Below are 22421 nucleotides of genomic sequence, written 5' to 3'. Positions count from 1 at the left end.
CAACCAGAGAATCCCACCAGCTCAGATGGTGGAACTTTAATTCAATAAAAATCTGGAATTAAGAGTCTAATGATGACCATGAATCCATTGTTGGGGGGGGGTGGCACAGTGGCTCAGTGGTTAACATTGCTGCCTCACAGCACTAGGGGCCCTGGTTCGATTCCTGCCTCGGGTGACTGTCTGTGTGGAGTTTACACATTCTCCCTGTGTCTGCGTGGATTTCCTCTGGGTGCTCCGGTTTCCTCCCACAGTCCAAAGATGTGCAGGTTAGATGAATTGGCCATGCTAAATTGTTCATCGTGTTCAGGGATGTGCAGGTTAGGGGCATAAGTCAGGGTAAATACAGGGTATGGGAATTGGTCTGCGTGGGTTACTCTGCGGAGGGTCAGTGTGGACTTGTTGGGCTGAAGGGCCTGTTTCCACACTGCAGGGATTCTATTAAGGAAAACTCCATCTGGTTAACATCATGGAAGGGAACTGCCATCCTTTCGCCTAGGCGACCTCAGACCAACGGCAGTGTGGTTGGTTACTGTCTGGAAAATTATAATAAATACAGATCTAGCCAAATGATGCCCACATCCCTTTGATGGATTAAAACAAAACTGTGTTATTGAACGTCCAAACAAGAACTTTTATTCATGCATGTGATTAGTATCATTGCTGAGTGGAATGAGTGTTGCTGGACTGAGAAAAAAACCAGGCCAGACTTAGGATTCCAGCGTCAAAAAGCGTGGCACTGAAAAAGCAGATCAGGCAGCATCAGGAGAGTTGGCATTTTGGGCATAAGCTGTTCATCTGGAATGTGGGGAGTGGCCTCTCTCATGCAACCTTATCCTTCCTGATATACAGGCTGCCCGAAACGTCAATTCTCCTGCTCCTTGGATGCTGCCTGACCTGCTGCGCTTTTCCAGCACCACATTTTCAGCTCTGATCTCCAGCATCTGCAGTCCTCACTTTCTCCTGATATACAGGCTACTCCATATTCCTGATAAAGGGCTTATGCTTAAAACATCGATTCTCCTGCTCCTCGGACGCTGCCTGACCTGCTGTGCTTTTCCAGCACCACACTTTTCGACTGACTCTCCAGCATCTGAAATCCTCACTTTCTCCTAGAATTGCAGGGTCTGCCTTTTAAAAAATTTTGAACCCAAATTTGAAAAAAAAATTTGCAAGCAAAATTGCTGGAATCGACAAACATCACCAAGGAGCTTTTGGAGTGGATTCACTGATAACTGCCCAGGAAGAAAGCTAACTTCCCTCCCCCAGTCTCTGCTCCACGGTTTCCCTAAAGCAGGCGTCTTGTCTGCACACAATCCATGCTCCTGCATCTACAGTATATTTTAAAAACAGCTTACTTGCCAAATGCCCGAATATGGTTAGGGGAGGCTCAAGAGTACACATGAGTCAGGCCGAATGGCCCATTTCTGTGAATTTCAATTCGCTAAAAACTGAAGTAGTTCAACTTCTCAGGATTGGCAATGGCTGCTGGCTTAGACACAGTAAATCCCACATCCTGAGAACGAGCGACAGGAACAAACACATTCCCTGGGCTCTGACACAGAGCTGCCTTTGTATGAATGATGCAGTCAGCCCAATGCTAAATACTGCTTTGAACTTTCACCCTTCAAGTGAAAGCATGCGGTGACAGGAGTGGTGAACAATTAATAACCTCCCAGGCTGCCTGCACTTTCCACTTAAAATACAGGCGACACTATGTGGGTTCTTAATCTCTCAGCGTATTAACAGTAAGGATTACTGTACCATTTCCTTATCCTCCTAAAGAACGTGACCTTAAATACATTTAAGAACAGGCGAGTCTATTTGGATTGTGATAACAATTTAATTCATGTGACAGGAAGAAGGTTTGTTACTGAGTGTAGCTCTAAGAGCTTTTAGACTGGAACTGAGTCATGTGAAGTGCAGGGGGGAAGGGAAGATGCAAGTTCGATATGGCTGCAGAAAAAGCTGACTGCCACTGTTGTGTGCATTTCAGGTTCTCCTTTTCCTGAGGCTTTGTCATGTGCTGTGGGAACCAAGCAAGCTCACAACACACAGCTCAGCTTGTCCGGTCCCAGCCCCACTCCAGAATCTAGACTGACAATCCACTGTCACACTGACAGGAGTGCTGCACTGACAGGGACGCTCTCTTCAAGATTGCATGGTGAACTGGGGCCTCTGTCTGCCCTTTCAGGTGGTGATCCCACAGTCACCACTGCAACACACAGCAGGGGAAGTTCACAGGGATTTTTTTTCTGTACAAGGGTCACTGCACTCGAAGTGAGCTCTGTTTCTCTCCCCACAGATGCTGCTAGACATGCTGGCTCTCTCTGCACCAAACCTTTCTGTTTTGGTTTCTGATCTCCAGCAACTGCACTACTGTACTTTGTTTTATTGGAGAAACTCTGCAGATCTGGCAGCATCTGTGGAGATAAACATAGTTGATGTTTCAAGTTTTGTGACCCTTCTTTGAAATGAGAGAGTCACAAAGAACATAAACAGACCCTTTGGTCCAACCTGTCCTCAAACTAAACTGCTCCCAACTGCCTGCACTTGGCCCACATCCCTTCAAACATTTCTTATTCACATTCTTTTCCAAATATTTTTTATACGTTGTAATTGTCCCCACAAACACCACTTCCTCTGGAAGTTCATTCCACACACGAACACTGTGTTAAAAAAAATTCTTGAATCTTTCTCCTCTCACTTTGAAAATATGTCCCGTGGTCTTGAAATCCCCCACCAAAGGGGAAAAAAAAACTGCCATTCACCTTATCCATAGCCGATATATGATATCTATGACATCTTTTCACAAACGCTGCCACACCTGTTGAGCTCCTCCTGCAATTTCTGTGTTTGTTTGCTTCATACAAACATTATCTGATTTTAATCACATTGTGTGAATATCCCTCCCCAAACCACATAGCACTATGACTTGAGGGGATATCATATGCATTGGGAGTCGATTTAACCAAAATGGAGTGGGGGGTGCTTTGAGAAGATGGCTGACCACCTAACTCTGCAGAGCAACCAGATCAGTAATAAATGATCATGAAAGAACATTGCTGGTTGGAGGAGCTTGCTGATTGCAAATTGGCTGCTGTGTTTCCAACTTCACATCAATGCAGGGCGGGGATTCAATACCTGCACTGACCATGTTTACCATGTTACTATATAAACGCAATGTTCTTCCTGTTTAATTTCAGAGCAGACTCATAGATGGATGTTTTGCTAAGGCACTAATCATACCATGGAGAACATGAGGAATGCAGATGCTGGAGATCAGAGTCGAAAAGTGTGGCGTTGGAAAATACAGCAGCATCCGAGGAGCAGGAAAATCAATGTTTTTGGGCAAAAGCCCTTCAGCAGCTCAGTCATATTCCTGATGAAGGGCTTATGCCCAAAATGTCAACTCTCCCACTCCTCGGATGCTGCCTGACCTGCTGTGCTTTTCCAGCACCACACTTTTTGATATTAATCATACCACAGCTGGAATACTATGAACAGCTTTGGGTCTCTTACCTAAGGAGATATATACTGGCATTGGAGGCAGTGCAGTGCAGGTTCACTTGGCTAATACCAGTGAAGGAGGGACTGCCTGATGAAGAGAGGTCGAGCAAATTGGCTTGTACTTGTTGGAATTTAGAAGAATGAAGGGCGATGTTATTGAAACGTACAAGATTCTTCGGGGATTTGAGAGGGTAGATGTGGAAAGCTTATTTTCTCTTGTGGGAAGAATCCAAGACCAGAGGGTCTCCTCAGAATAAGGGACATTAAAGACACAGAGGAGGAGGGATTTCATTCTCTCAGAGGATTGTGAAATTTGTAGAATTCTTTACGCAAAGATGAGGCTGGGTTATTCAGCATATTCAAGACTGTCCCGAGCTGCCCTTGAGAAGGTGGTGGTGAACTGCCTTCTTGAACTGGCACTGCACTTGCTCTGGATTGACCCACAATGCCATTAGAGGATGGTGTGCCTTCTCTTTTACTGGGAATGAAAACATATTTTACATTTCCTCTTGACACCACTCCTGCCTCCCCATCAGAAGCTGTACATTCCTCCGTCCGGGAGACCCTGGGATCTTTCACACCCTCTATGAGGGCAGACAGGCCCCCTGAGTTTGTAAAAGGTGCTATTTAAATTTATAACATCGCATTGCAAAATTATTCCCTTCTTGTGTGGCATCGCTGCTGTTGGGTAACTACAGCTGAGGTTTTAGGATGTTGGATACAGTTGATGGAGTAGGAAATATTAAACAATTGGGGAAGTCTAGGACAAGTGAACAACTTGAAAAATCTGAGGCAGGCCATCCAAAAGAAAAATTATGAAACATTTCTTCGTGCTTGAATTGGTAGAAGTTTGGAACTCTCTCCCACAAAATCCAGTCAATACTAACTCAATTAATTGACTTAAATGGAATTTAGAAGAATGAGAGGAGACTTTATTGAAACATATAAGATTCACAGGGACCTGACTGGGTAGATGTGAAGAGATGGTTTCCCCTCGGGATCATCATCTCAGAATAAAGGTATAGGGATTGGATGTCACAGAATATGAGTTCCCTGATTGGGGCTGTTAACCTGGTCCAATCAGGAAGCCCTGGCTGACAGATAGAGGAGGGACAAAGGCTGGTGATTGGTGGAAACTGTGTCGACTACCCCGATGCACATTTACAGTTTCACCACAACATCTGTTAGTCATACAGCAGGAGATTGAGGACTTGCAATGCTTGGAATAGGTAATGGAAATCACTGCCAAATTTGAGGCTTCCAGTTCCACCGTCAGAATTCTAATTTTGATTGTATTTCAGGCGAGATGCCTTTTCCATATGAACAAATTGTATTTTTCCTGTGAAAGATGAAAATCAGAAGTCTAATGAACAAATAAAATGAGGGCAAGTGTCAAAAAACATAAAAAAAATTAAAAAAGGAGGGTCAGGGTTTCTGCTCACTTTGTAAGCTAGCTGGGCCAGTGCTTGTACTACACGCATGTAAATAAAGGGTGACTTGGTGAGAGGATACTGGCCTTTGTAGAAATATTTCAAAATGGGCATCCATTTAAGTCAGAAACGAGGAGGAATGTCTTCCCTCAGAGAGTAGCAAATCTGCAGAATTCTTTACCATTGGGTCTTTATGTATATTCAAGGCTGAGACAGACAGTTTTTTTTATCAGTGAGGGAATCAAGGGTTATAGGACAAGACAGAAAAGTGAAGTTGAGGATTATCAGGTTTCAGTGAATGGTACAGCAGATTTGATGGGCTGAATCACCTGCTTCATCTCCTCCATCTTGTAGTCCTATATTGGAGATCAAGGATTTTATTAGTCCAGGATATTTGAGGATATGGAGAGACATAGGGAAGGATGGGGAGAAGACTCAAAACATGATCTGTCATCAGTCACAATCTCACTGAATGGTCAGGAACTGAGAGAACTCTCTGAAAACCAGTTCTGAAGAGGAGTCACATCAAACTGGAAACATTAACTGTGTTTCTCTCCCAGCGGTTGCTGCCAGACCTGCTGAGTTTCTCCAGGCACCTTTGTGTTTACCTGTGAGAAGGTTAGTGAGCTGAGCGGCACTTAATTTCCATTCACTGTAATTATTCAGCACATGACTAACAGCATCAGCCGGAACATGAAAGCAATACTTTCTGCAGGAGTGGAGGGTGCCAGCTGGCTGGGTTACTCTTCGGAGGGTCAGTCTGGGCTTGTTGGGCCAAAGGGTCTGTTTCCACACTGTCGGGATTCTAACTTGTCAAACTGTTGACATAAATATATAAATGGTCCAATTGCTGCTACAATGTACTCCCAGTTAGGTTTGCCCTTCACAGGATCGGACAGAATGGGGGGATCATTGGGTGCTGTCTGTAGGAGACTATGTGGGACAGTGGCCCCTGTCCTGCAGTCTGAGGTGGAAGCTCTGGGTTTGGGGAAGGTGTGTACATAATGCAGCTGATTATTAATCTACAATCCTTCCTGAACATGTGTCAATGGCAGGCAGTGAAAGCAGGAGGGGTTTCCAGGTCAGTCATATGACAGAAAGAATCGGATCTTGACCACGCCTGTCTAGAACACACATGGGGAGAGTGCACTTTGCCACAGTGATTCAGACTCTGTGAAACCTTGGCAACAGATCGTGTGCACACTGCCAGGGTGACTGCAGAAGAGAAACCCAAACAACTGCGGATGTTGTAAATCAGAAACGAAAGCAGGTCTGGTAGCGTCTGTGGGGAGAAATCAGTTAATGTTTGGGTTAAATCAGTTAATCAGTGATCCTTCCTCAGACCTAGTCGATCCGAAACGTGTACTCTGATTTCTCTCCACAGATTGAGCTTTTCCAGCAATTTCTGTTTCTGATTAAGTAGAAACTTTAGCCAATAGCTGTGAGCCAGAGGTAAAACATTTGGGTGTTGCAGGACCAATGTCCAAAAGGGGCAGCACTAGCCTTGATGGAATCTTATTAAAACATTCATTCTTTGGAAGTGGGAGTAGAAACAGTGGGACCTTGGAGTATACACGATCCACGAAAGTGGTGGGACATGTGGATAAGATCAGATAAGTTTCCTTTATTAACTGTGGCACAGAATAAGAGGAGGCTGTAAAACATAGGCCATTCAGCCCATTGGGTCCACTCCACCATTCAATGAGATCATGGCTGATTTGATAATCCTCACTGCCACACTCTCCTGCCTTTTCCCTATAGTTGGAACTGGATAAAACATGAGGAATATCGCAATGTGAGAGCAGGAGTCGTCCATTCAGCCTTAAGTCTGCTCCAGAATTCCCATTATTGTGGATGAGGCATAGTCCCTCCAATTCTGCACACCACAATATAGCAGAGATGTGATTGTGTGGAAGAGGGCTCAGGGAGAATTTAGGAGGAAGTTATCTGGTTATCTAAACTTCAGTTTGGGAACAGACTAGATAGGTAAGGGTTGGATCCTTCGGAACAGAGCAGGCCAGGGCGAAGTTTATGTGAAATGTATAAACTAATGCATTCACACAGAGTGGATAGAAAAGACCTCTTTCTGTTAGCTAACTGGTCAGTAACACATGGGGGTAGATTTAAGCATTCAGAAGGATTTTGGAGGGGGGTGGGGCATTGCTAATTATTTCGGTTGGAGGTGGGTGTCTGGAACCTGTTGTTGGAAACAGTTGTTGTTAAAAACAGGTGGGTAAGCAGCTGAGGTGCTATAACCTACGGGTGCTGTGATCCCAGCTGAGAAAACAGTAGACTCTCAGTGGCTTGGCAGATGTAGGAGCTGTCACAACATAAAAAATAATTGAGGGAGGCAGCACGGTCCTTAAGAATAAAGTAAAAACAAAGAACTAGCAGCAGGATAGTCCATTCAGTCCCTTGGGTCTGCTTCAACATTTAATCTGATCCTGGCTGATCTCATCTTGACCTTAACTCCATTTTCCTGCCTGCTCTCTATAACCCTTCAATTAGAAAAGAGACAGAGGATGAATATATTAACGACAGAAACCTGGGAATAGCAATCCATTCAGACATTCAAACAACATATATATGGAACATAGATATTTCAGCACAGTACAAGCCCTTAACATAGGACAGTACAGCGTAGTACTCGATGCTGTGACAGCCTTTTTATCTTACTCAAAGATCCTATCCGACCTACCTTTCATTGTACTAACTTCCCAGTGCCTATCCAAGAGTTGCTTGAATGTCCCTAATGTATCTGACTCTACTAACACTGTGGGCAGTCCATTCCATGCACTCACCACTCTCTGAGCAAAGAACCTACCTGTGATATCCTCCCTAAACTTTCCTCCAATTACCTTAACATTATGTCCCCTGGTGATAGACATTTCCACCAGGGAAAAACATCTCTGGCTATCCACTCCATCTATGCCTCTCAACATCCCATACACCTCCATCAAGTCACCTCTCATCCTTCTTCACTCCAATGAGAAAAACCCAAGCTCCCTCAACCTTTCTTCATAAGACATGCTCTCCAGTCCAGGCAGCTTCCTGGCAAATCTCCTCTGCACCCTCTCTAAAGCTTCCACATCTTTCCTATGATGAAGCGACCAAAACTGAACACGATATTCCAAATGTGGTCTAACCAGAACTGCAGCATAACCTCAAGGCTCTTAAACCCAACCCCCCTGCTAATGAAAGCCAACACACCATAAGCCTTAACAACCCTATCAACCTGTATGGCAACTTTGAAGGATTTATACACATGGACTCCATGATCCCTCTGTCCCACCACACTGCCACAAATTCTGCCTTTAACCTGTATTCTCCATTTAAATTTGACCTTCCAAAGTGAATCACTTCACGCTTTTCCAGGTTAAACTCCATCTGCCACTTATCAGCCCAGTTCTGCCTCCTGTCAATGTCTCATAGCAATGTGTAACCACCCTCCACACTATTCACAACTCCACCATTATTTATAAAAATCACAGAGAGTAGAGATCCTGGAACAGCAGTGGACATTGAGCTCCAGGCTGAATACTTCCAACTACTACCACCACGCTCTGTCTTCTATGGGCCAGCCAATTCTGTATCCAGACAGACAGCTTTCCCTGTATCCCATACCTCCTTACTTTCTGAATGAGCCTACCATGGGGAACCTTATCAAAAGCCTTGCTAAAATCCATGTGCACCACACCCACTGCTTGACCTTCATCAACATGTTTTGTTACATCCTCAAAGAATTCAATAAGGTTTGTGAAGCATGACCTGTCCCTCACAAAGCTATGCTGACAATCTCTAATCAAACTAAGGTTTTCTAAGTAACCATGAATCCTGTCTCTCAGAATCCTCTCCAATACTTTACCCATCACTGATGCAAGACTGACCGGTCTGTAATTAGATCATGATTGATCACTTTGAGTATAGGAGTCATGTTGGGATTGCAAAGGATGTTGGTGAGGCCTCTTCTAGAGTACTGTGTGCAATTCTGGTTTCCCTGTTATAGGAAGGACATTATTAAACTGGAGGGGGTTCAGGAATGATTTACCAGGATGTTACTGGGATTGGAGGGTTTGAGTTATAAGGGGAGGCTGGATAGGCTGGGACAATTTTTTCACTGGAGCGTATGAGGTTGACAGGTGACCTTATAGAGGTCTTTAAAATTATGAGGAGCATAGATAAGGTGAATAGCAAAGGTCTTTTCTCCACAGTGGGGCAGTTCAAAACTAGGGGGTATATTTTTTAGGTGAGAGGAGAAATTTTTAAAAAGGATATTAGGAGCAACTTTTATTTTACAGAGAGTAGTTTGTATGTGGAATGAACCTCCAGACGAAGTGATGGACGCAGATACAGTTAGAATGTTTGAAAGATATTTGGAAAAGTTCATGAAAACGAAAAGGAAATGGGCCAAGCGCAGGCAGGCGGGAGGAGTTTAGTTTGGGAACATGGACTGGCTGGACTGCGAGTCTGTTTCTGTGCTGTGAGATTCTATTGCTCTATCCATCTCTATCTCCCTATATCCCCTAATATCATTTGCAGAAATCTGCCAGTTGTTATCTTGAACCTGCTCATTAACTGAATTGCCACAGTTTCAGCCTACTCCAAGTGAAGTACTACCTCCTCATCTCACTCGTAAATGGTCCACCTCTTATCCTGAGATGTGATCCCCTGGTTTCAAACTCATCAGCGAAAGGAAATGTCCTCCCTGCACCCACCCTCTCACACCCTGGAGGAATACTGTCAACTACAATGAGGTCACCCACCTCCTCCTTCAAAACTCCAGAACACTCTCCTCATGAAACAATCCCACCATCGCAGGTAGCACACAGGTCAATCTCCATTACACTCTGTCTGTGGCAACTTCATCTTGATTGGATAGAGAGAGCAAAACTCCACATCATGATTCACCAAGGCTCTATACAAATGCAGAAAGGGATCTTTACTCCTGGATTTAAATTTGTTTGTGATGAAGGCAAATGGCCTTCCTAATTGTCTGCTGCACATAGTGATTCATGAGAAAGGACACCCAGGTCTCCAGGATACACAACCTGCCCAAACTCTCATCTTTTAACAATATCCTGTTTGTTATTTTTCTGTGTTTCGAACCGTGATGAAGGCTTCTACCAAAAGTATGGGGAGTCATTCAAGCTACCGTGTCTATGCTTGGTGCTTTTCCAGCACAAGACTAATCTAACCCATAGTCCAGCTTTCTCTACAGAGCTCGGAGCTTTCAATTCAAATGGTGAATTCCTCACGTCTTAGAGGCTGCACTGATCTCAACTTCAAATACACCTTTATCGCAGATGGACTGCAGCAGCTCAAGAAGACAGCTGACAACACCCAAGGGCATCTGGGGATAGGCAATAAACACCGGGCCAATCAGCAACGCCCACACCCGATGTGTGATTTAATTTCTAAAAGAAAGCATCCCTTGAATAACAATGACTGGAGTGGCTATGATCACTTTCCTCAGACTGAAAACAATCATGGAAGATTTTCATAGAGAGGTTTAAACATTTTGTAAGGGTCTTAATTGGAATTGATGGACAGAATCAGTTCATGGTGAATTGCAGACAAACTTAAGGGAAGTGACAAATGAATGGGAGGGTGAGATGAGGTTTTTGCAGCAGGATGTTGTAATCTGGAATGTGCTGTTTGACAGGGCAATGGAAACAAATTCAAGAGGAACTTTCCAAAAGGGAACAGGATAATGTTTTGGAAAAGGAAAAATTTGATGGGCCATGCGGAGGAAGATGGAAGTGAAATAATGGGACGGCTATCTCAAAATGTGAGCAGAATTGTTACAGTGCAGAGGAGACCATTCAGCCTGCACGGATTCTACTACCCAGTGCCAATCTCCTGCCTTTTCCCCAAATCCCTGCCCACTATTTCTATTCAAATAACCATCCCTTTCGAACACCTCAATTGAACTTGCCTCCATCACATTTCCAGGCAGTGCATTCCACACCCTAAGAGAAACGTTTCTGCTTCCATCATGCGTGTTTTCTTTGCACACTGTTTTCAATCTCTTTTATGAACAGGAGCAGCTTCCCCCTATCTATACTATGCAGCCTGCTCACATTTTGAAAACTCGATCAAAACCCCTCTCGTATTTTCCTTTCTCCCAAGAGAACAGTCCCAACTTCTTCAATCTAGCCTCATCCCTGAAGGCCTGGCACAATGAGTCACATGGCCCCTTTCTGTTCCATGACTTTACAAAGAAATGTCTTTGGACCTCTCCTCAGTCTTTTTGAGACATCTTTTTAAACAGACGCCTCTCCATCACTTAATATCCATTCAAGAAATTCCTCCCTATTCTCATCAAGTCCTTCCATTGTTTGCTGAACATCTGCTGAAATGCCAATCTCCATGAGTAAGAATCGACCCAGTTTCTCAAAGCTTCCATCATTATACTGATTCCAAATCACTGATGCTGCCTTGGTGATACTTTGCTGTGTGCTTTCCTTTGGTGTTAATATCCCCTGTGGTTCGTCTCTCATTTGCTGCCAAACAGAGAGCTAAATTGGAGAAATATTGCAAACACTTGACACAAATCCTCTTTCAATTAGAAGCTTAAAAGAGAAGATTTAAGATGATTTTCACGGGCACTACTTTCACACTTAGCAGTCCGTTTTGACCTAACCAGGTCTCCGTGAATAGTTTAACAAAAATAACTTGCGTTGCTATCTAGATTTTCACTGCCCGAGGACATTCAAAACCTCTTACTGTCAACAACATATTTTTTACAGAGCAGGCTCTGTTGTAATGTAGGAGACACAGCTGTGATCTTGCGTAAAGCAAGCTCCCACAGACAGCAACGGAACAACAAAATGATAATGTGTTGGAAAGTTTTGGTTCATAATTAACCGAACAACGTTGCACACTGTGCAACCTTCGAACCATGTTAGTCCAAGTACGGTACTTGAGAGTCTCAGTACTCAAAGCATTCCTGGCATAGCACACGATAACTGTGCGACCAGAGATGTCGGAAACACGTTATGTCAACACTCACCAGCAGTGCCAGATTCGGAATGGTCACGGACAGAGCACTATCCTCAAGTGAGAAACCAGAAAGAGACCATACAGGCTACTGTCCCTTGATTGGACTTTTGAATGAACATCTAATTCCTGTCCTCCCCACCTTGCTTTTCCTTCATAACATCATTGTTCTCCTTTATAATTCCCCTTTCAAAATCCATCCTGCATCTCCTTCCACACCACAGCTACATTTTAAGGTACTTTAAGACATAGACATCGCCAATTAATGAGAGCCAAACCAAATCCTAACTCCTCATTGCATAAAGGTGTTCCCTCACATCTTCGAGTAAAAAATGAGGTCTGCAGATGCTGGAGATCACAGCTGCAAATGTGTTGCTGGTCAAAGCACAGCAGGCCAGGCAGCATCTCAGGAATAGAGAATTCGACGTTTCGAGCATAAGCCCTTCATCAGGAATAAGAGAGAGAGAGCCAAGCCGGCTGAGATAAAAGGTAGGGAGGAGGGACTAGGGGGAGGGGCGATGGAGGTGGGAACGTGGCTGAAGAGCTTCTGTGCAGAGGAGATGACCTGGGGGGTGCAGTGAGAGAGGGACTCACTGAAATCCTTGTAGAGGGAGGAAGAGAGCTTCTTCAAGGAAGGCATCCTTGTAAGAGGATTCGCAGTAGGTTAAAATCTTCGAGTAAAAAATGAGGTCTGCAGATGCTGGAGATCACAGCTGCAAATGTGTTGCTGGTCAAAGCACAGCAGGCCAGGCAGCATCTCAGGAATAGAGAATTCGACGTTTCGAGCATAAGCCCTTCATCAGGAATAAGAGAGAGAGAGCCAAGCCGGCTGAGATAAAAGGTAGGGAGGAGGGACTAGGGGGAGGGGCGATGGAGGTGGGAACGTGGCTGAAGAGCTTCTGTGCAGAGGAGATGACCTGGGGGGTGCAGTGAGAGAGGGACTCACTGAAATCCTTGTAGAGGGAGGAAGAGAGCTTCTTCAAGGAAGGCATCCTTGTAAGAGGATTCGCAGTAGGTTAAAATCTTCGAGTAAAAAATGAGGTCTGCAGATTGATGCGGCTTGGCTCTCTCTCTCTTATTCCTGATGCGGCTTGGCTCTCTCTCTCTTATTCCTGATGCGGCTTGGCTCTCTCTCTCTTATTCCTGATGCGGCTTGGCTCTCTCTCTCTTATTCCTGATGCGGCTTGGCTCTCTCTCTCTTATTCCTGATGCGGCTTGGCTCTCTCTCTCTTATTCCTGATGCGGCTTGGCTCTCTCTCTCTTATTCCTGATGCGGCTTGGCTCTCTCTCTCTTATTCCTGATGCGGCTTGGCTCTCTCTCTCTTATTCCTGATGCGGCTTGGCTCTCTCTCTCTTATTCCTGATGCGGCTTGGCTCTCTCTCTCTTATTCCTGATGCGGCTTGGCTCTCTCTCTCTTATTCCTGATGCGGCTTGGCTCTCTCTCTCTTATTCCTGATGCGGCTTGGCTCTCTCTCTCTTATTCCTGATGCGGCTTGGCTCTCTCTCTCTTATTCCTGATGCGGCTTGGCTCTCTCTCTCTTATTCCTGATGCGGCTTGGCTCTCTCTCTCTTATTCCTGATGCGGCTTGGCTCTCTCTCTCTTATTCCTGATGCGGCTTGGCTCTCTCTCTCTTATTCCTGATGAAGGGCTTATGCTCGAAACGTCGAATTCTCTATTCCTGAGATGCTGCCTGGCCTGCTGTGCTTTGACCAGCAACACATTTGCAGCTGTGATCTCCAGCATCTGCAGACCTCATTTTTTACTCGAAGATTTTAACCTACTGCGAATCCTCTTACAAGGATGCCTTCCTTGAAGAAGCTCTCTTCCTCCCTCTACAAGGATTTCAGTGAGTCCCTCTCTCACTGCACCCCCCAGGTCATCTCCTCTGCACAGAAGCTCTTCAGCCACGTTCCCACCTCCATCGCCCCTCCCCCTAGTCCCTCCTCCCTACCTTTTATCTCAGCCGGCTTGGCTCTCTCTCTCTTATTCCTGATGAAGGGCTTATGCTCGAAACGTCGAATTCTCTATTCCTGAGATGCTGCCTGGCCTGCTGTGCTTTGACCAGCAACACATTTGCAGCTGTGATCTCCAGCATCTGCAGACCTCATTTTTTACTCGAAGATTTTAACCTACTGCGAATCCTCTTACAAGGATGCCTTCCTTGAAGAAGCTCTCTTCCTCCCTCTACAAGGATTTCAGTGAGTCCCTCTCTCACTGCACCCCCCAGGTCATCTCCTCTGCACAGAAGCTCTTCAGCCACGTTCCCACCTCCATCGCCCCTCCCCCTAGTCCCTCCTCCCTACCTTTTATCTCAGCCGGCTTGGCTCTCTCTCTCTTATTCCTGATGAAGGGCTTATGCTCGAAACGTCGAATTCTCTATTCCTGAGATGCTGCCTGGCCTGCTGTGCTTTGACCAGCAACACATTTGCAGCTGTTCCCTCACATCACCAGGGACTCTGTTGCCAATCCCTCTAAATCTGGATGCCCACTCTTTATTCATAGGTCAGATAGGCAGAGGGTGGGTTCCGTGTGAGAGACTGAAGTGCTTAGAGCTGTCTCTCACAGCTTGTTATTAACTGGGACTCCGGGGTTTGTGGGGAGAGAGAATTAGCCAGTCGGAGATATCAGTCAAGTCATCTCCAAATATTCAACATTGGAACAGGATGCATCAATGAAATTTAAACACAGACAGACCTTGGCTTTATTGCCAGTGTTGCCAGAATAGGGCTTGTGTCTAGCTCTCTACATCTCTGTCCTGTATCACAAACCAACATGTATGGACTTGTTGTGAATGCTTTTGCTAATTCTGCAGCACCTAATTCAGACTTTGCTGCATTCTTTATACAGTGTTGCTGCAAAAGCTGTCTCCAGCTGGACGTAATCAGTGGGAGCAGGGATTTCTCTTTAATTCATGCAAACTGCCAGGTGCCAGACTAAACAACAGTGGTTCAAAGGGAACCTGTCAAAATTAAATTTGTGCTAGCAGTGGCAAAGGTGTGTTATTCTATCGATTAGATTCCGGTCACTCTGACATGGGTTCAAGTCTGATGCCAGAGGCCTAAGTTCCAAATGTAGGCCTCACTTCAGCAGCCTGAGACTGACAGAGTGCTGAGGGGTGTCATCTTACAGTGGAGGCACTAAACCCAGGGCCCCCACTGCCCTCAGGGTTTTATCTGAACAGACACCATCCAAAAAAAAGCACAGGATAGTTCTCCCAGGTTTCTCCTCAAGGGAGAGTAGCACCAGAGGGTCCAACCTTGGGACGAGGGGTCACTCAGTTAGAACAAAGCTAAGGAGGAATTTCTCCTCTCGGGGGGAGTGAATCTGTGGAATTCTTTAGCGCAGAGGCTGTGTCATTAAGTACATTCAAGAGTGCAATTGACTAATTTTTAATCAGTAAGGGGTAAACGCAGGAAAGTGGAGTGAGGATTGTCAGACCAGACATGATTTCGCTTAAGTGTGGAGTAGACTTGATGGGCAGAATGGCCAGATTCAGCTTTTTATGGTCTCATAATGGAACTGGCTGACCAATACTAGCCCCCAGAAATTGCAACCACGAACGGGGAAAACCCAAAAATACACACTGCTCCTCAGGCTCTAACCACCAGAACTCTTTACCGCTCCCCTATTGATACAAGTGTTGACAGGTCCCAACACCAACCGCAGTCGAAGGTGATGGGTCAAACACATTTCAGTCTCAGGAACAAAAACCAACAATCATTTCGAAAGTTAGCAGGCTGGTTCATGAAGAGAAAGATAGAGGTCCAGTTTAGATTGTTGGGTGTAATTGGATTCTTGGTGAAGTGGGGGGAATGGGAATGTAGATGTTGGAGATCACGTTTTTGTGAAGTGGGATGAGAGGAAAGGGTTTTTTCCCTCTACCAGAAGGTGATGGGAATTTGGGTGCTTACTGCTTGTCAGGATGGGAGAGGCTGAAACCCTCATCACATTGAAGAAATATTTGGATGTGCCAAAGTATACAAGGCCATGGGCAAAAAGGCTGGAAAATGGGATTAGAATCATTAGGTGGTTGTTTTTGACTGGTCCAGACTCAATGGGCTGAAGGGCCTTTCTCTGTGCTGTGGATCTGACTCTCGGGGTCGACAATGATGTTGGCCATCCTATTGTTTAGTGTAGGTTTCATTTCACAATGAGCTCCAATTGCATCAGTGTACTGTACCCAATGACTCCTGGTCAGCCATGACTGGTAAGAAAATTCAGTTCTCCTGTTTGTGTCCTTTAAGACATGTGCAGGGAAAGATCTGGAGTTGTACACATGCAATTCACCAGCTCAGGGCCCATCCATGGTAGTTCACAGACAATGGAGCACTTCCAAAGGTTCATGGGGTAAAGTACGGAAACAATACCCAATTCATGAACAGTGTGATCCCAGAAAATGATCCTCTCCCATCTAGTTTACACATCTCATTCGACGTGAGGGTCTATCAACTTGGTGCAATTTGCTGCTTTATGTTTTCGTTTAGGACATTAAGCTGTTTCCTCCAACTGAATACTGGTTGTTTTGGATATTTTTTCCCCCCATTTGCCGCTAACAACCTGAGGTTGAACCAGACCACTCTGCAATCTTGGAGCTCCACCCACCCCAACCCCAACAATGGGCTGCTTCCAACACAGCCAACCCATTCTCTCCAACTTATGGTCCCCAGTGTCAGCTTCGCAAAATCCCTGGCTGACCCGGATCCATTCCTGTCTGTCTACCAGTTTCTCTCCCACTCTGGGCTCCAGCCCCACCTGTACACACTCCTTACACCCAAACCACCACACCCCAAACCCATGGTTTCAGTGTATACACCTTTTCTTGGCTACAATCTTTGAAGAAGGGTCAATTGTCCCAAAACGTTAACTTTGCTTTCTCTTCACAGATGTTGTCAGACCTGCTGGGTTTCTCCAGCAATTTCTGTTTTGTTGCTGCAATTGCAGTGCATTGGAAGATGAGCATACGATCATTCACCCCAATGCAAAGTCTGCCACTCTCCAACCCCATCACATTCTCAAAACCTTGCCTTGGCTCATCTCCTGTTAATACCCTCCCCTGCATGCCATTGGCATCTCTCAATTATGTCAACATGCATTCGGATAGTCTCTCATCTTCCACCTGCATGCACTGAGGCCTGGGAAATCTCTATTGCATCTATACCATCTCAGACCAGGTCCCATCCAACCAACGTCCCTGAATCAGCTGCATTATTCCAGCACCCTATACATCCCCAATTTTAATGACACCATCAACTTTGGAATGTCCTCCTTCAAGATACTATTTTAGAGTTTCAAAAGAGAACTACAGCTGCTGGATATCTGTGAAAATCAAAAACAGAAAGTGCTGGAGAAACTCAGCAGGTCTGGTGCCGTTTATGGAAGAGGATAATCAAGCTAACATTTCAGTCCCAGACTCGAAATATGATTCCTCCATAGCTGCGGCCAGAATTTTTAAAAACATGATCTTTTAGTCACCCGTCCTAACCATGTGCATCTCTCGATGTCAACATTTACTCAATATCTCTCCTTAAATCTCTTTGAGATGTATAATTATCTCAAAAGCTGCAAGGTTGCTTCATTTCAGTGTTGATTAACTATAACTCAGTACCCTGCTAACAGGCTGTCTCTCAGTCAGACATTAAAGGAGTGTGACTGATTGGGACTGGAAATGATTGGCACAATCAGAAAATAAACCCTGGAGGATTGTGGCCAGGAAACTTGCAGCAACACGAGAAGACAAATTGGCTTTACCCCTCCCTTTCCCCCTGTAATGTCGTTCCACGTTGAACTTTCAGCCAATTCCCTTCTGAAAGTTAAAAATCACACAACACTAGGTTATAGTCCAACAGGTTTATTTGGAAGCACTAGCTTTCATAGCACTGATCCTTCATCAGGTAACTCCGAAAGCTAGTGCTTCCAAATAAGCCTGTTGGACTATAACCTGGTAGGCGGCACGGTGGCACAGTGGTTAGCACTGCTGCCTCACAGCGCCTGAGACCTTGGTTCAATTCCCGACTCAGGCAACTGAAAGTGTGGAGTTTGCACATTCTCCCCGTGTCTGCGCGGGTTTCCTCCAGGTGCTCCGGTTTCCTCCCACAGTCCAAAGATGTGCAGGCCAGGTGAATTGGCCATGCTAAATTGCCCATAGTGTTAGGTTAGGGGTATGGGTGGGTTGCGCTTCGGCAGGTCGGTGTGGACTTGTTGGGCCGAAGGGCCTGTTTCCACACTGTAAGTAACTTAATCTAATGGTGCTGTGATTTTTAACGTCGTCCACCCCAGTCCAACACTGGCACCTCCACATCTGAAAATTGACATTCATTCTGGTTCCACCCGCCCTTATAGGCAGCTTGCTCCAGAACACAACAATTTGATGTTTATTTAAAGACCTGATTTCCTCAGATTGCCTCTGGACTTTTCTTTGATTATCTTTCATTTGAGTCTTTGAGTAAGCATTCCTTTTACAGCAACAAAACCAATTGGAGTCTATTAAAAACCTACTCTGCCCCACCCCACTAACCAACTACATCCCTCTCTGTCTCTGTACCTCAAAGACCATTCATTTCACTTTCATGACCTCTCACTCAACCCAAAGTTTCGCCTGATGATGGGAGTGTCCATTCCACTGTTCCTCTACATCTGATACCGGATCTCATCCTCGTGATTTACTACATTCTGACAGGTGCCATAACATTCAATCAAAGCTATGGGCCAAGTGCTGGGAAGTAGGACCAGTGTAGATTTAAAGTAGTTTTTTTATTGATGCAGATGTGATGGGACAAGGGGCCTTTTTCTGTCTTGCATGTTACCATAGTTCCATGTAGGTACAACTCTGAGATCTCCTCTCCAGGTCTTTACTGTTTACTCAAAAACTGCTATGGTCCTATTGCTGGCTTGGCAACAGCACCGTCCACTGCATCGAAGCTGACAAACAAGCTTAATCCTTCACAATTTAACTCAATTCAGCTACCAAGTCTGCTCTCATTAGGCACTTTTAAATGTGTTTTGAAAATTCATATATCCAACATTAACACATGCAAATTAGTCAGTCATGAATAGTCTTCTATTGGTTGATATGCATTAATTTATAAATAATGCTCCTTGATTTACTAACTATAACCCTTTTAATTGCACAGTTCTAACCCAAAAGTTAATTGGGATTTGCAAGTGCACACAAGAAAATAATCTGTTTAATATGAATCACTAAAAGCCATGTTTGAAGTGTCACTCTATAAAGTTTTTTCTTCATTTTGAAGTTGTTTGGTTTTCACACACCCTCCTGTTTAAAAGGCCATTCTCTGTATTGACATCCATTACTGCCCAGTGACATCAAAGTAGCCATTGATGATGTTTGCGCTATACAATTGAGGATCCTTTCTTAAAACAGGCATTGAAATAAGTTTCATTTTCAACCTTTGATATTTAAACTTCTCTGCCATTTGTACCAGTATTTCTAAAGGAACTGCTGTGTGGACATAGCTTTTATTAAACAAAAGCTCTCATGTACTGTAATCTACAGTCCTTCCTTTTGTACAGGTAGAATCATGGAGAGAGTTGAGTCTGGTATGGCTTTGCTTCAGAAGGTCCCAGGTCCCTGACACCGTGAGGCAGCAATGTTCAGCACTGAGCCACCAATCACAGCAACACCGTACAACCATTCTTGCTGTAGTTCTCCTTTTATGAATTACAGGCTGCAATCAACTGTCCCTTTAAAGACACTTGGGCTCAGTCCCAAAAATTCTTGATGACTTATCATCACCATTAAAGGAAGAACTTTCATTTTCATAGCTCTTTACACAGCCACAGAATTTCCCAAAACACTTCGCAACCAATGACAGCACGTCAAATGTAGGAAACACAATAACTAATTTGCACTCAGAAAACTCCCAGAGATGGAACCTGATCTGAACCCAGATAATTCAGCCTCCTGGAGCAATGGTAATGACTGGGATATTGATTAAACTAATGTGCAATAATGCAAACAGAATGCCTTTTATATTTCCACCCCCTCACCCTGGGTGAAGGTGTGGTTTAATACCTGTACTGAAAGATATGACATTTACAGGTTCTCCCTTGGGTTGGGGTAGTGATGAGGGGACAAAATGCAAAGGTAAAATTCTATTTCCTTCTACAATTATTTCTCAGGGAAAAGTGTTTCCAAATGCAGCGAGAAATTGATGTGAAACAGCTCTTAAGTCTCCACAGCTGCTCCAGCTCTCAAACTATTTAAATAAATAATGCACAGTCATAACAGCCATTTTCTGAGTGAACAGAAATCTAACCCCATAACGAGAGAGGACAGTCTGTCTCTTACCCTCCCCTCAAATCCTCCTCTCTCTTCTCCTTCATTCTCTCTTCCCATCTCTGCCAAACTTATCCACCCTCTATCCCAAACTCTTTCCCATTAACTCTCCTCTTATACTGATGTTTGTCCCTTTCCCTTGTCTTCCCTTGATTCCTATACCCTATCCCTGCCTCCTCTTCCCTTCAGTCCTTCACTGCTCTCCCCTCACTTTCTCCACCTCCACTCCTTTCCATCTCTTTCCCTCTGTCCTTCTCCACCTCTCACCCTCTCCCCTTTACCTCTTACCTTCCTCACTTCACCTCCTTCCCAATCTTCCCCCTCCTCCATATTCCTCTTTCCTCCTCCACTTCATTCCTCAAGGCCACTTTCTCTCTATTCCCACCTCTCACACACCCCGTTCCCCTTCATACCCTACCTCGCCCTTCTCTCTCTCTGTCCAAACCTCCATCTTCCCCCTCCTGTTTCCCAACTCTGCCCCCTCCCCCTCCCCCTCCCCATCCTTTCTCAACCATTCACCCCTCCATTCTCCTCCGTCTCCCCTACTCCCAAACCTATCTCCTTACTGCTCTTCTCCTCCTTCCCTGCCTCTCTCCCTGACCTTCCCTCTCTTTCCAACCTGCCCCTGTCCCTATCTCTCTCTTCTGTACCCCCTGTCCACCCTCCATCCCTCCCTGCTCACTCTATCCCTCCCCCCTCCCTCTGTCCCCCCCTCCTCTCTCTATGTCCCCCGTTCCTCCCTCGGTGGCCTCTCCTTCCTTCCTCTCTATGTCTCCCCCCTCCCTCCTTCCTCTTTCTATTTCCCCACACCCACCTTCCCTTCTCTCCCCCCTCCTCCCTCTGTCCTTCTCCCTGTCCCCCCCTCCTTCTCCCTGCCCCCCTCCTTCTCCCTGCCCCCCTCTCCCTCCCACTCTATCCCCTTTCCCTCTCCCTGTCTCTCTCTCTCTGTCCCCTCTCCCTCTCCCCCCCTCCCCCTGTCCCACCCCTCCTTCCCTCTCTCTGTCCCCCCTCCCTCTCTGTCCACTTTCCCTCTCCCTGTCCCCCTTCCTTCTCTCCCTCCCTCCCCTGTCCCCTCTGCCCCTCCCTCTCCCTGTCCTCCTCACCCTCCCACCTCCCCCTCTCCTCTCCCTCCCTCTCCCTCTCTCCCCCCCCCTCCCTCTCTCTCTCCCCCCCCCCTCCCTCTCTCTCTCCCCCCCCTCCCTCTCTCTCTCTCCCCCCCCCTCCCTCTCTCTCTCCCCCCCCCTCCCTCTCTCTCTCCCCCCCCTCCCTCTCTCTCTCTCTCCCCCCCTCCCTCTCTCTCTCTCCCCCCCCCCTCCCTCTCTCTCTCTCTCCCCCCCCTCCCTCTCTCTCTCTCCCCCCCCCCTCCCTCTCTCTCTCCCCCCCCCCTCTCTCTCTCTCCCCCCCCTCTCCCTCTCTCCCCCTCCCCCCCCTCCCTCTCCCTCTCTCCCCCTCCCCCCCTCCCTCTCCCTCTCTCCCCCTCCCCCCTCTGTCCCCCCCGCTCCGGTACCTGTCCCCCGGGGGGTGCCGCTCTCCCTCTCCGCCCAGTGCCAGCGCTGGGGGATGTTCCAGGGGCTGATGCTCCGGCCGCTGATGCTCAGGTTCTGGAGCCACAGGGACAGCCCCAGCCCGAATCCCAGCAACACCATCAGCAGCAGCAGCTTCCACCGCATCTCCCCGGGACCCGGCTCCGGGGCCGACTCTCCAACACTCACTCACTCACTCATACACCCCCAGCCCCGGGGCTGCGGCTCCTTCCCCTTCCCGCTCCCTCCGCCTCGGCTCCGGCTCCGCTCCCGGCCCGGCCACTCCCTCCCCCAGACTGACACACTCCCTCTCTCTCTCACTCCTCCCCCAGACTGACACACTCCCTCTCTCTCTCACTCCTCCCCCAGACTGACACACTCCCTCTCTCTCTCACTCCTCCCCCAGACTGACACACTCCCTCTCTCTCTCACTCCTCCCCCAGACTGACACACTCCCTCCCCCTCTCTCTCTCCTCCCCCAGACTGACACACTCCCTCTCTCTCCTCCCCTAGACTGACACACTCCCTCTCTCTCTGTCCTGCCACAGACTGACACACTCTCTCCATCTTTCTCTCTCCTCCGCCAGAGTGACACACTCCCTCTCTCTCCTCCCCTCCCCCAGACTGACACACTCCCTCTCTCGCCTCCCCTCCCAGACTGACA

The 22421-nt window shown here is 46.4% G+C and overlaps 1 protein-coding gene across 1 annotated transcript in view; it reads right to left on the bottom strand.

The window, feature by feature from the left end:
- Positions 1–22065, bottom strand: part of LOC132828965 (beta-1,4-galactosyltransferase 2-like) — a 59051-nt gene extending 36986 nt beyond the window's left edge. The window contains exon 1 of the mRNA XM_060846199.1: positions 21742–22065. Coding sequence (XP_060702182.1) covers positions 21742–21904 — 163 coding nt within the window. The 5' untranslated portion in view covers positions 21905–22065. The remainder of the gene's footprint in view (positions 1–21741) is intronic.
- Between the last annotated feature and the right edge of the window lie 356 nt (positions 22066–22421).

The sequence above is a fragment of the Hemiscyllium ocellatum genome, chromosome 28 (genome assembly GCF_020745735.1).
Source record: "Hemiscyllium ocellatum isolate sHemOce1 chromosome 28, sHemOce1.pat.X.cur, whole genome shotgun sequence".
Classification (NCBI taxonomy): Eukaryota; Metazoa; Chordata; class Chondrichthyes; order Orectolobiformes; family Hemiscylliidae; genus Hemiscyllium; species Hemiscyllium ocellatum.
This window is presented reverse-complemented; position numbering and strand designations above follow the sequence as displayed.